At 43.1% G+C, this 14,912-nt stretch overlaps 1 protein-coding gene across 2 annotated transcripts in view; it reads right to left on the minus strand.

Moving 5' to 3' along the window:
* The window catches only part of LOC137632935 (treslin-like), an 81,176-nt gene that overhangs the window by 44,002 nt on the left and 22,262 nt on the right, over window positions 1–14,912 (minus strand). The window contains exons 1-2 of one of the 2 annotated variants that reach the window (XM_068365037.1): window positions 13,697–14,827; window positions 7,686–7,851 (exon numbers count right to left, since the gene is read on the minus strand). In XM_068365037.1, coding sequence (XP_068221138.1) covers window positions 7,686–7,851; window positions 13,697–14,727 — 1,197 coding nt within the window. In that variant the 5' untranslated portion in view covers window positions 14,728–14,827. Of the gene's footprint in view, window positions 1–7,685; window positions 7,852–13,696; window positions 14,828–14,912 lie in introns of those variants that run through there. The other variant, XM_068365038.1, reaches the window with a different exon arrangement.

Genomic DNA, 14,912 nt, shown 5'->3' on the forward strand with positions numbered 1-14,912 from the left:
CTTCCACGGCACCAACCCCAGAAGAGCCTGATAGAATGAAGATGTTGACTCTTGCAGCTATCCAGGCACCCCATTGACGACTTGTTGCGAAAAAAAACTCTGAGAGAGGAGATGCTGGATATTCTCCAGGCGTGACGGCGTAGCAAAGCTACCGCCTTGTGGAAATGTTGCCATGTGGTTGTCTGAGTAGATTGTGTCGTGGAGGAAGTTCTCTTAGGGGCTCCATTAGGAGCAGCAGAATGTCCGGGAACGGAACCTTTCCGCGTGATGCCATAGTGGAGCTATGAGGATCATTGAAAGATTAACAGAAGTTCTGTTCTCGTTGAATACTCTTCTCATCAGACAGAACAGTGGAAATGATTACACTTTGATGTTGTCACACCATTGTTGGAATGCATCTTGCCAGAGAGCCTTTGGATCTGGGACTGGGGAGCAGTCCAACGAGAGCCTGAAGTTCAGGGCCGTTGCGAGCAGGTCCACAGTCAGGGAACACCACAAAGTCAGGACTTTGTTGGCTACAAGATGAAGCACAGACCATTAGCAACCCACTATCTAATGTTCTAGTCAGAATTTCGGCAAGCACATTCCTCTTGCCTGGAATGAAGCGAGCTGATAGTGAGACTGAGTGGACTTCTGCCCATCTTGGTATCTCTACTGCTAGAAAGGATAGGGGCTGCAAAAAAGTACCTCCTTGATCCTTGATGTAAACTACTACCGTGATGGTGTCGCTCATCATCACCACTGAGTGAACCGCCAGGAACTGGCGGGATTATTGAAGGGCCAGAAATACGACCTTCATCACCATTGGATTCATATGAAGGTACTATTCGGACTCTGACCAAAGGTTTGAGGCCGTGTGGTGCCGCACATGGGAACCCCACCCTTCTTTTGATGCGTCCAAGAGGAGGGACGAGAAGATAGACACCCTCCAGCAGATTCTCATCTGCCAGCCACCATTCAAGATCCGTCTTTTCCTCTGATCCCATGGGAATCAGAGTGTCCAGGGAATCAAAAGCCTGATTCGAATTGGACTTCAGACGCCACTGGAGAGATTTAATCCTGAGGCGACCAATGACAACTAGACGAGCCAAGGATGATAGATGTCCGAGGAGACATAGCCCCTTCTGGGTTGGGAGATCTCATTTGAGGAAAGACCTTGCAACTTTCCTCAGTCTTGCTATCCTGTCTGATGGGAAGGCTTTATGATGTTTGGTGTCTAATACCTTGGACAGGTATACCAGTCTTTGAGTAGACAGCAGGGAAGACTTCTCGAGATTACCATGATCCCCAGATCTTGGCAAAGTCTCAGAAGTTTATCCTGGTGCTGAAAAAGGGTTGCCATGGAGTCTTATAGGATTAGCCAGTCGTCCAGGTAACGAAGGAGACAGATACCGAATCTGTGAACCCTAGACATAGGGCAAACTCTTGTGAAGACCTCAGGTGTTGTGGAATGGCAGAAACACAGCATCTTGAACTGGTATGTCTTGTTGTCGACATTGAAACTCAGATAATTCCTTGAAGATGGATGGATTGGGATCTGGAAGTATGCGTCCTATGGATCCAGTGTATACATGAAGTCCTGTGGTCTTATCACTGACCGTGTCTGCCGTCTCCATACTGAACAAAGTCTGTTCGACAAACTTGTACAGAACTGAGAGATCAGTGACTGGTCTCAGCCTCCAGACACCTTTTCCACAAGAAACAGTCGACTGAAGAAGCCTCGGGAACCATCAAGGACCTCCTGGATTTGACCCTTCTCCAACCAGGTCTGGACTTCGGGCCGAAGGGCCTGCCCCTTTGCTGATACAATCGCAAAGGAACTCACAAGCACTGGATTCTAGGTCAGTGGAGGAAGAGATGAAAAGAACGGGACGTGATACCCTGAACGAATCACGGAGATCGTCCAAGGTTCGGCCTCGAGCTGCATCCACCTGGTCCAGTAGCTTGTAGGCATCCTCCTACTGCGGACAAGCAGGGAGATGACCTCTACTAGTGTTTACGGATTTTACCGCCACCTCTGAGGTTATCCTCCACGATTGGACTTGTTACCTTTCCTTTCCTTGACAGGAAAGGCTTCTAAGACAACTTTGTTTTCGAAACCGCTGCCGTTTTAATAGTCGATGTTTTTGTATGGCTGGTCTTTGGAAGGGCTGGAGGTCTGTAGGGCCAAGCTGTAAGGGCCGTAAGAATGAGGAAATCCTTGTTGGACTTCCTCCACCTCTGCGCAGCCTGCTCTCGATGTCCCTTAGCTCAAAGAGGAAGAACCCCTCCATGGAGAAGTTTTGGAGTCTAGCGATCTCAGCGTTAGGGACCTGCTGGTGAAAACACTCGGCAAAGTCTTGTGTGACGGGGAATGATGAAACACGATCGGAGATGGAGGCAAAGGTTGGTAATCAAGAGGAGACAGGATGGACAGTTTTTTCCAAAAAAGAAGACTGACGAGGCGAAGAGGCGAAAGGACTCTTGACGCCGACCGACGATATACAAGTGTGGGATCCGCAGGCTGATCAACAGCAAGACTTCGAAGAGGAGTCTCTATGCGAGACCCTTTACTGGAAAGAGAAACACTCGTCGGAGAGAGATGATTCACGTTCAAGTGAATCAAGAACAGGTGGGCAAACACGTTCCGAAGGGAGGCGACGCAATGGTTTGGGAACGCTCCGAGTTAAGGCCAAACGCTGGTTCGTTAAGTGATAGATGAGCAATTCCCAAGACGGTGAAGGTCTAAGCTACGCGTGTGGTTACTGAGGTGAACACTGTTAGCAAGACGATCACTGACTAACAGATGAACGCTAACGACCACGCAAATGCTGACGAGCAGGCGATTTCCGAGGTGGTGGAAGAGCAGGCGATTCTCGCCCAGCAGAAACTTGACAAGAAGTCGAACACGTAAGCGATTAACGTGCATCCTAACTCTTAGGAGGTACAAATGTTGTTGATCGTTGACTATGGACAGGCGATACACAAGCTGATGAAAGCGTTGGCGATTCACGTGTAACCGAACGCTTAGGTGGTACACGAAATGTTAATCGTCGACAATGGTCAGGCAATTCTAGAGCTGATAGAAGATTCGGCGATTCACGCTCTGCCGGACGATGGAGAGACTGACGAGCAGGTGAGAATTGTGAAGACTGAGCGATTCAAGCCCTGGATTCCTTCCGGGGAAGGAGGTAAGACTCGGACATCGATGTGTGTGGCATGTCCCTTCTGTTCACAGACTGGGAGGAACTCTCAGCGTGAAGAGAGATTTCCCCCATTGGTGCAATGGGGGAAAGTCTCTCTTCGCGTGGTTCCCTAGGTGATGGGAGATCTTCGTCCGAAAGGGATAGAAGGTTTGTATGAGGAACAGGAGGAACTTGCCTCGATGGTTTGTGTGGAGTCAGTTTCGCCCTCGGGTAAGTGACCACGTCCGAAACTCCTCTTTTCCTCTTCAAAGGGGTAGAGGAAGCCATGATTCCATGCCCTAGATCTAGAGCTATAGGTCGCTCTGATGAGCGATCAGACAGGACAGGCTTGAAAGCCAGGGTTACGGCTCTGATCAAGGCATTGAAGCAGGGCTGCTGGCTGACAGACGCACTCTCAGACAGACCCCCTGAAGGGAAAGGGACCGAAGCTTCCCTGGGAGGAGTTACTGGAATAGGTGGGTTTGCCTTAGAATGTAGCTTAGGGATCCTGAACCCCTCTGCATGAAAATGTTTCCCTTCTCCCACAATGCGCGATGGTATGCGCTTGCGGGGAGGGGAATGAGGCGATGGCAACCTTGCCAGATGACGTGCCTGTTGGTGAGCATGCTCTCGCGCGGGAGAATAATGGCGCTCGCCCGAGGGAGAATAATGGCGCTCGCCCGAGGGAGAATAATGGCGCTCGCGCAAAGGGACAATAATGGCACTCGCCCGAAGGAGAATAATGGCGCTCGCCCGAGGGAGAATAATGGCGCTCGCCCGAGGGAGAATAATGGCGCTCGCCAGAGGGAGAATAATGGCGCTCGCCCGAGGGAGAATAATGGCGCTCGCGCAAAGGGAGAATAATGGCGCTCGCGCAAAGGGAGAAAAATGGCGCTCGCGCAAAGGGAGAAAAATGGCGCTCGCGCAAAGGGAGAATAATGGCGCTCGCGCAAAGGGAGAATAATGGCGCTCGCGCAAAGGGAGAAAAATGGCGCTCGCGCAAAGGGAGAAAAATGGCGCTCGCGCAAAGGGAGAATAATGGCGCTCGCGCGAGGGAGAATAATGGGGCTCGCGCGAGGGAGAATAATGGGGCTCGCGCCAAGGCAGAATAATGGCGCTCGCGCCAAGGCAGAACAATGGCGCTCGCGCAAAGGGAGAATAATGGCGCTCGCGCGAGGGAGAATAATGGTGCTCGCGCCAAGGCAGAATAATGGCGCTCGCGCCAAGGCAGAACAATGGCGCTCGCGCAAAGGGAGAACAATGGCGCTCGCGCAAAGGGAGAACAATGGCGCTCGCGCAAAGGGAGAATAATGGCGCTCGCCCGAGGGAGAATAATGGCGCTCGCCCGAGGGAGAATAATGGCGCTCGCCCAAGGGAGAATAATGGCGCTCGCGCGAGGGAGAATAATGGCGCTCGCGCGAGGGAGAATAATGGCGCTCGCTCGCGGGAAACTGTTGGCGCACGCAGGAGAATCATGATAAGCGCGCGGGCGTGTGTTGGCGCACGTCTGTAGGAGAGAGGGCGCGCGTGCGGATCTCTGGGTGTGCGTGCAGGTAAGCGCCAATGGTCTGGTGAGCACTGGCGTGCAGATGACGACAACAAGGTTGTCGCCTCACCTACGAACTTGTGCACCGGAGAGTGATGGCGTGTTGGTTGGCGCGCAAGACGGCGCATAAGAGAGCGCGGGTGCGCAGGTAATGTGGGGCGCTCAGGAGAGTGCTGTTGGCGCGCAGGCAACTGGCACGTAGGATAAATTTGGCGTGCAGGAGTGCTGGCGCGCAGGTGGGTGCTGGCGCGTAAGAGATTGTGAGCGCAGGGCGCATGTGCACATGTGCAGGGCGCGTGTGCGCAGGGCACACAGGTACCGGAGAGCGCTGGCGCGCAGGAGATCGTTGGTACGCAGGAGAGCGCAAGTGCGCTGTGGTGTGCTGGCGCGTAGGCGCCCCTGAGCGTGTTTGCGGAGGGTGCGCAGGTGATCGTGGGCGCGTGTGCGCATGGCACACAGGAGAGCACAGAAGATCACGTTGGCGCGTAAGCACATGTTGGCGTGCAAGCGCATGAGGCTGCTGCCCTTTGTAAGGGCAAGCAGGATGGGTGGTGCGACGAAGCGTTGGTGAATGACGAGCTGCTGGTGAGCGCTGGTCAGGGCGCGTGGACGTGTGGTGAGCAGGGCGAGAGAGATAGCCGGCAATAGCCCACTTTGGAGGAGCTTTATTAGGATCATACAGGAACGGCGATGGAAGGTTGCCAGGTCTGTTATATGGATGGTCGACGTGTCCTTTAAAAGGATGACCATCCACCGAAGGAGATCGCAAACAATCTGCAGAGAGGTCCAAGACCGAAGTCACAAGACTGGTTGCAAGTGCAGTGATGGATGATTGATCTAGAGGCTACTCTGCGGGGGACTGCATTGAAGACGTTGAACCAAAGAGGCGTCTCCTCACCGAAGGTGAAGGAAGGCCTCTAAGGCAAACAGGAAGGCGAGCTTTCCGACGGATGCGCCCGCTGGGGACCGTTGGATCAGCAAGCTGACCGTCAGCAGTCCTCCGAAGAGGAGTCTCTGTAAGTGAACTCCCCCGAGGGAAAGAAACACTAGTAGGAGAGACCAATGATGAACTTAGTTTCCCCCTAGGAGGATGGTCAGGAACGGGGGAAACTAAGTCGGCAACTACAGTAGAGTTTGGAGTGGCAGAGGAGATGGGTGATGTCGCATGAGACACCTCTGACACAACAACGTCGACAAGTGTTAGGGGATCTACCTCTGACGGTGACGACAATTGCTTGACAGAAGCACCCATTCGGATGAACTCAAGCAATGCCTCCTTGGAGGGCAAACCTGTGAGCCCCAAGGAGGACCAAATCTGAAAAACGGAGGTTAGTGACAAGGCCTCCCCCGGAGAAAGAGGTGGTGCTGCTTCGCTAGGAAGCAACCTCATCTCTCGAGACCAGGGGTTGGTACGAAATAAATTGGTCTACGCTACTAGTCGACGGTCTCTTGAAAGGAGTAGGAGCTTCAGAGGAGGTTTTGGCTACGGAAGAAGAGGCCTTGGGTTTTCCTCCCTTCGAAGCAACCTTCGAAGGAGAAATATCCCGCTTGGACTTCTTCTTCCGCCGTCGCGAAAACCTCTCCCACTGGGAGGAAGACCACTCCCTACACTCACACTTGTTGACACTATCACACTGTTGACCTCTGCAAGAAGGACAAAGGGCGTGAAGATCAGTCTCGACTGTCAACATAAATGTTCCACAGAGGCGGTCAGAGTCCAGGGCAGGTGAGCATGGTCGCAGAAGTCAACTTCACACATACAGTCTAAGAAAAAAGAAAAAGCAAAAAGCAATAATGGCTGCCAATTGTCAGCAAGGATGAAAAACAGCAACGTTCGTTCACCATTCGCGCCGAAAGCAGTGAGCTCAATCACAGGTGTGTAAAGGGGAGCGATAGCAAGCTTCCCTCCCTAACCCCCCCCCCTTTTACTAGCGGTGTGGGTAATTAACCCTTGTTAAAAATTAATGGCTCGTCATTTCAGCTATGCCAAAAGTAATACCCCTATTAAATAGCGTGGTTTGTATTCCAGTTACGGAACAAAGTCAAAGATTAATGGCAGTCACAAAAAAAAAAAAGGCGAGGAGAAAGAGTGGTGACAACCACTCTCCATCCGAGCCAAAAGCAAAGTGAGCTCAATCACAGGTGTGAGAGTGGGAAGGGTCCACCAACTAGCGGGATGGGTAGTTAACCTTCGCTAAATTTTAATGGCTCGTCCTTTCAGCTTTGCTGAAAGTAATACCCCTATAAATAGCGTTGGTTTGTATTCCAGTTACGGAACAAACAAACTATTATATTGATTTTCAAAAGCTAAATTTACCATCACTATTAGGCAAATAATCTGTCATAGATGGTGATTCTTATTCAATACAAAGATAAAAAATCATAGAAATTACAACACTTCAGTAGCTAATCAGTATTTTAGACTACTCAAAATTAGGATATAAAGCGTCAACATTTTTTGTAGCTTTGTATACAACACTGGATTAATGGTAACCTCACACCAACCACTGAGCATAGCTTTGAATTCCAATGGAAGAGAAAAAGCTTCCTCCTCTATTTCCCATTTATACTACATTAAGAAACTTATCCAAAGCGAGCAATACGCATTGTGAAATGTTAAATGCTCCCGAATGAACATCATAAAACGAACGTGGAGATCCTGTACAAAGTAGGTTCCCCTGCTGTACAAGACCAGATAAGCAGTCCTTAAAGTAAAAAAGTAAAGTGACCACAAAATCATGGTGAGAGTAACCTTAAATTGTGACATTCAGACATCACACCCATGAGAATGAATGAAGATTTGAAACACGCTTGGGATTTTCAGTGAAAATAAGCCTTATCAACAGTGGTTTTTTGTTATACCAATTGTTCATAATAAATCCTACTGCAATCAAGTAATCCTAAGTTCCATGAAAATTAAACCAAATCAAGTAAAAATTGAACATCAAAAAAAAAATAAAAACTTACGACCTTACCATTGATAACTGATATTTGCTGAGAAGTTGTATGATAGATGTAAAAACAGTATTTGGTGCATGGCAAACATATAAGTGCCCTGTTCCTCCAGCCATAGCTAGCAAACTCAGCGAAGCACTTCGCATGACAGCAACGACAGATGCACTTCCCCAGCCACGAGAAGAACTGAAATAGAAGGAAAGACAAAAATACATAAAACTTGCATATCACTACAATACAGATTCTTGAAATATCAATTCAGAAAATGGAATCAACTAAAACACGCATCATCCACTAATGTCAAAGGTATGTTCATTGACTTGCACTGACAATAGTGGGTTCCTCAGGGGTAAGCAAATGGTTCTTCTTATGTCCTTAATCTAATTATTCTCTTATTCAAATTAAGTAGGGAAGACTTATTACAAGCATAAATTAGTATTTGGATGTAGGGAAGGGACAAAACTCACTTAAGTAGAATTCATCTCCAGCCTCTATAATGCCCCCCCTGGTCATCAACGCCCCCCCTTATGTTAATAGTAAAAATACGAAATATCATTAGTAATTTTCTAATTTTTATAGTTTACCCCTTAAAAACTGTTCAAAGTCGTTTTCTCATATCAGTGACATCAAGGAAAATGGGCTCAGGGGTGACTATGATTTTATATCCAATATTTCTGTCATCAGACAAAAATCGTAATTTCTCGTATTTTTTTTTTCGGGAGAGGGGTGTATTTCTTTGCTTGTCCTGCTCTTATGCCTTAAGTAATACAATATTTAGATGTTTTAGGCCATCAAGTGACATAATACCTAGAAAAACACAGAAGGTTTTTTCCCTAAATCAAAATTTTATATTTTTGGTGAATATTTATTTCTAGGTATCCCTTCATCACCAGCCGGGCTTTCACTAAAGTTATTGCTCGTTTTTTTCTTGCTGTGTGCTTATTTACTGTTCGATTTTGATAAAACTTTGTGTGCTTGTTCCAGGTGGATAAACAAACATAATGACAGAGCAAATTTCAATTCAAGACATTAGTTTCTCACTGGTCACCAAATAACTTTTTAAGTCGCTAGCTCCGATTTTCACATTTTTATTCATAAAATCCTTTATTTTCCCTGTAGGATGATAAAACTTACAGAGGATATGCCTTATTATAGTGCTAATAATGCCTGAAAATTTCATTAGCGTGTCTTGATTAGTGTATTTTTGGGAAATATTTTTTACGATTGGCACCCCTTGAAAGGGGAGCCTACCCTTAAGAAAAACATGATTGATGGTGCATGGCTGTGACCAAATAGTAGAGGATTTTTTCAATGGTTACTTTTAAATCTATGAGCTCATTAATTATCTTAGTGAACAAATGACCTTTTTCTTTTATGGCATAATTATCAAAAATATAGTTATAATTTATTGACAGAATGTATAAATTATGACTTGTTTATTTAGGTTTTCATGTTCTCCAGGAGAGCCCTTCAAGTGATACTTAAAATAAGGGCTTGGCTATCATTTTATCTTTGTTTGGTAAATTTAAATTACTTTACTGAACTATCAACAGGTTAATCAAAATGTTTCATATCCAGAGGATTGCACAACCTGATAGGACATCAACAGGTGACACTTTGAAATATTGAGTACCTTAACCCTTTTACCTCCAGGCTCTTTGGAAATTTCCAACCCTTAACCCCCAAGGGGTTATTTTTTCCCCAGCACATTTTGCAGTATATTTTTTTCAAATTGCTCTAACAGCCTTAATTATTGTCATAGAGAGGTCAGGTTGGTCTCATTCTCTTGGAAAATACCTGAATTTTCTCAAAAAATTATCAAAAATATGAAAAAAAAAAAAATTTTATAGCATTTTTTTGCAAGGACGTACCGGTACGTCCATGGGGGTAAAGGGATGAGTTTTGTGAAACGTACCAGTACGTCCTTTGGGGGTAAAAGGGTTAAGCTCCTTGAGACCTCTCTGAATTTAAATTAAATAGAAAATACAGTTTTCCGATATATTTCTCATACAAGTTTGATATTCAAGCAAAGTGTATTTCTGTCAAATGAGTTTGGCTAGCTCACTGCACATCTCTGATAGCTGCATCAACAGGGGACTGTGGGTACTGTACAGTAAAACAGACTACCAATACATCTGTCCTTATTATTATTGTTACTATTACTTGCCAAATTACAACCCTACTTGGAAAAGGAGGATGCTAAAAGCCCATGGGCTCCAACTAGGGAAAATAGCCCAGTGAGGAAAGGAAACAGGAAAAATAAAATATTTTAAGAACAGTAACATTAAAATAAATATTTTGTATGTACACTATAAAAACTTTGACAAAACAAGAGGAAGAGAAATAAGATAGAATAGTGTGCCGTGTACCCTCAAGCAAGAGAACTCTAACCCAAGACAGTGGAAGACCATGATACAGAGGCAATGGCACTACCCAAGACTAGAGAACAATGGTTGATTTTGAAGTGTCCTTCACCTAAAAGAGCTGCTTACCATAGCTGAAGAGTATCTCCTACCCTTACCAAGAGGAAAGTGGCCACTGAACAATTACAGTGCAGTAGTTAACCCCTTGAGATAAGAAGAATTGTTTGGTAATCTAGGTGTTGTCAGATGTATGAGGACAGAGGAGAATATGTAAAGAACAGGCCAGACGATTCGGTGTATGTGTAGACAAAGGAAAAATGAATCGTAACCAGAAAGAAGTAACCAATGTAGCACTGTCTGGCAAATCAAAGGACCCCATAACTCAAGATTGCATCAGGGAATACTAATGAAAAGAATGAACGACAAGGAATTGAATTAAATCTCATTTCTGATTTACCCCAAACTAGATCAGGTTAGGGAAGTCTGGGTGGGGATTAAGGTGATATGGGTGGAGGGATAAGGTCAGATCGAAGGATTAAGTGGGATATGGCACCCTAAGTTAGATTAGGCAAGCTTAAAATGCATTACTGTACCTCATATATCATTTCTATAAACTTTCCCTGATGCTGTAGTGGTTTGTGGACTGTGGCCAGAGGTAGCACCCCAACTGCCTAGTGACCACAATGCTAATATGGGTTTCACCTTAAACTTGAACATTTCCAGTTTTTTTTTTCTTTGGTATAGCCATACCATCTATATTTCCTTTTTCAAATACTGTAGTTGTTTTAACTATAAAAATATGTCTTATTGCTAAAAAAAAACAATATCTATACATTTTCGCAAGCACGCCTGGTCCTGTACACAACCCTTTTCTGACCTGGGTTTCTCTTTATTTACTTGTTCTTCAAAAATTCCAAGGAAAGCTATCAATACTGTATTAGTAGCTCACATACAGTACTGTACAGAAATTCCATTTTCTATGATTTCTCTGAGGTATAGACTATTTACCTATACATATCTCTCCCTATGGTATTTATAAATAAATATTTGCTGCATCCCTTTCTAATGTATGTTCTTCATATTTCTTTTTCTGCTCATTTATATAGCCTATCTACAATTTTCATGTTATGATTACAGTCAAATATTCAGTCTGAAATGGTATATAATTAAATACGCCAAAAGCATAAAATTTGCCCAGAAAAATACACAGAAAGAATATATTGTTTGTCAATCTTCCTCATCTGTGTGCATTTGGTACATGCGACGTATACGAATTTAAGGAGATCATTTTGGATTTGAGAAGGGGTCTCACTACTGGTAAGTAAATACAATAACCCTGAAATATGATGATTACGTTCTTATGATCCCCAGTGTTGAGGAATATTACTGCTAAAGGCCTATACTTAAACTAAAGTCGATTCACTATCTCTTTACAAAAAAATTTTTAAGCCCAATTTCTCAAAGCATGAAATTTTCAGAGAAAAATTTTTAATAAAAAAAAATCTTTAATATTAATGGATTTTTGTCATTCAAACATTAAAAGATAGGTCATTTTATAGCCTACAATCGATACCTTCACTTTCAGAAAAAAACAAAGAAAATTCTATGTGAAAAATAGTCACCTTTAAAAGTAACTTCTATAGACATATAGTAATACATAAAAAACTAAGACACTAGGAGAATTTCCAATGTGAAACTTTTCATGTATAAAATTAACTTTCAACTGGGTTTTTAAATGAGAAAAATTGTTTAGGAAACAAAGCGTAAATGGAGCTTCAAGTAACCCCAAAATACATTGTTTTAAAGGGGGAGAGTCATGCTTCTCAAACTAGAACTGTACAGTATGAAGTACAGTTGAGTCTCTGGTAATTAAGGTACAGTCCATATTCAGATTTCCTATATCTTTCCTTCACTATCCCACCTCCATCAATGTGTGGAATTCAGCAATATGAACATCAAGGGTATTGTCATATACCCTCAATACTCCACTGGAGGGTATGGGCTATTACATACACAAATATAAAACATTTAAAGTTTTAGTTTTAAGACAAACATTGACATTTAACTAACTTTGTGAGAGGGGTAATAAGAACATCAGGTGAGGATAGATATAATCAATCCTATAATTAAAATTCAATCTCTTTTCTCTCTCCCAAAAATTACAATTTCCACTGTGGTCATCCGTTGCTGTTTGACAAAAGACGTGTAACAAATTAACTATGCATATATGACAAAAATAAATGTAGGAAACTCTTCAAATATATTAAAAGCAACAATAAAAACTGTACTTAATGTCAATAGTGTACTTGATTATTTAGCCTTTTACATATAACCAGTATTTGATGAGACCAGGCATCATGGAAAGAGAGAAACGGGAAAGGAAGAAGAGGCCTTACAAAACAGATATAACAGATTATACAAATTGGAGGAGAGAAGGCTATGCGACACAGAAAATGAAAACAAAGTTAGTATGTATGTAGATCAAGCAGCCTTGTAACGGTAAGTATTAAACACAGGTTGTGGAATGATCTTCTTAATCGGGTAGTTGAATCAGTAGAACTTCAAAATTTCAAAGTTGCACCAAATGTTTTTGTTGAACAGGCTGAGAAGTCTTTTTAAAGTTGATATATGACATATCTGTTTTGACGTTGTTACTGTTTTTAGGATGATTTATTCTTAATTTATTCTCATAATTTATTCATTTCCTTTCCTCACTGGGCTATTTTTCCCTATTGGAGCCCTAGGGATTATAGCATCTTGCTTTTCCAACTAGGGTTGTAGCTTGGATAGTGATAATAATACAGATTAAAACCTGAAATGACTAACAACTTCCAAATTATTGATAATAGAGGTTTAGTTTCTTTTTATATACAAAAAGCACTGACATTTAATAAAATATTTTAGGGGTCAATGAACTAGCAATACAATAATACATTATACTCTAGTCACGTACGATCTAAATATAAGAGTGATCAATACGATCCTAGTCTTGAGTAATGGGTGAAAGAGTATGAGCAATGTATAGGGTTAAATCCTTGGTTGAAGAATACTGGAGACAGTTTTAGTTGTTAGTTTATTCTGTTGTTGCTCCACCTAAAATAATTAAAAAAGATTTTTGATAACACGTATTTCAACACCAGATTAATCAAGTAAATATTAATCAATCAAGTAGAATTAAGCGGAAAAGTTAAAAATGTGGTGGAAGATGTTACACAAACAACAATTGGCTATGTTGGTTAAAGGGTTAAACAAGACATAGCAACCTCAGATGGCTTCAGTTACACAAAAATTCTGGGTATTAAACATCAAAACTCAAATCTATCTATTAAGCATCAAAATATATTAAATGAGCATGACTCTAAAATAGTAGATATTAATTGCCCGAGGAACACTATATTTCATTACCATCTGAATTCTTTCAAATTGACGAGTTAAGATAAGGAATATTACTAGACATAAGCAAAATAAAAAATTTAAAAACCATTGGATATCAAAATTAATAGTAAATAATCAATAATAACTGACCAGAATGCATTTCCATTGTTTTATCTATTGCAATAACATCAATATTTAAAATAACCTAATCCTACATGAATAATTCTCTAGTCCAGTGACCCAGTTCATCAAAAAAACAAATTTAGCTATCATTAACAACCAGGTAGTTATACCTTCCATGTACTGCTAGGACTTCCAACTCCACCCGGATGTTAGAAATTCCTTCGGCATCTTCCCAGACTAACGTAGGACCCTTCTGAGGTCTGCGTGGCCGACTACCCTTAGCTTTCCTCCACCACGGAGTACGGACACGAATCGAATGGACGTTCGGAGAGGGGGAGAGAAAAATCCCCTTGGAAGGACCTTTGTCCGGGCTTCTGACTTCCAAGGAACTAGCCTCAACGATATTCTCAATCAGGTGCACCCCTCCACCTAACTTGCCCAGACCCGAGTGGATAGTGCCGAGGATTTTGTTACCCTGGGGTCCATCCGTCAAGATTTCATGCTTACCATTGACAGCCACTATATTCAAATTAATTTTATCTTCCTGGAAACTCTTGAGGGTGGCCGAGTCCAACACATTCCCCAAATAATCCTCCGCGGAGGGTGAGTCTTTAATGGATTCCCCTGAGCCATTGATAAATTCCCCGATGGAGGCCAAAGTCTGGGGTACGTTAGTAAAGACTACGACAGTATTGTAAGGGCCGACATTTTCCGGCAATATTGTATTTTTAGTCTTGCTCCTCCGACCCGTTGTCTTTTTCACGGGTGAGCTAATGTCCGGCCCATCCCAATTATAATCGAGGACGATCTCCTGCAACGCCTTCTTCAGGATAAAACAATGGGATTTCGTACTGGTCGGAGAGAACATACGACTTTGGTTTTCATTTTCGCCTTGCCTGCGGTCAAACGCATCACAGAAGCAATCTGCGATGGCATTTTCGAATTCCTCGAAAGAATTTCTCGTGAAATCGACGAAACTTTTGCGACTGGTGTTAGGTTTGTAATTGGCAGAATGATAATATTTGGCCGACCATCTTACACCTTCTATTCCCTTCTCGGTTTGCGCGCCAAACTCTGTCAACAACTTCAAGCTGGCAAGTTTTAATTTGGCTACATTTTGCTCCAATTCACTTTCACTTTGGCATTTGTCACAGAAACTGTTCACATCAAATAGAAACACAGCTTGGACTGATGAAAACATGCCCAACTTCCCACATACAGTTTTAAATGGCCGGGTTAAATCTCCATGAATGGCACAGCATCTTGAGATTCGAACGATGAACAACAAACTAAAAATTAACGGATTGAGACACTCGATAAAGTACAACACTTTTATATAAAATTTAATTAAAACTATTTATTATTTATTAAGTATATTAAGTACCA

Source organism: Palaemon carinicauda, chromosome 42 (genome assembly GCF_036898095.1).
Source record: "Palaemon carinicauda isolate YSFRI2023 chromosome 42, ASM3689809v2, whole genome shotgun sequence".
In the NCBI taxonomy this organism is placed as follows: domain Eukaryota; kingdom Metazoa; phylum Arthropoda; class Malacostraca; order Decapoda; family Palaemonidae; genus Palaemon; species Palaemon carinicauda.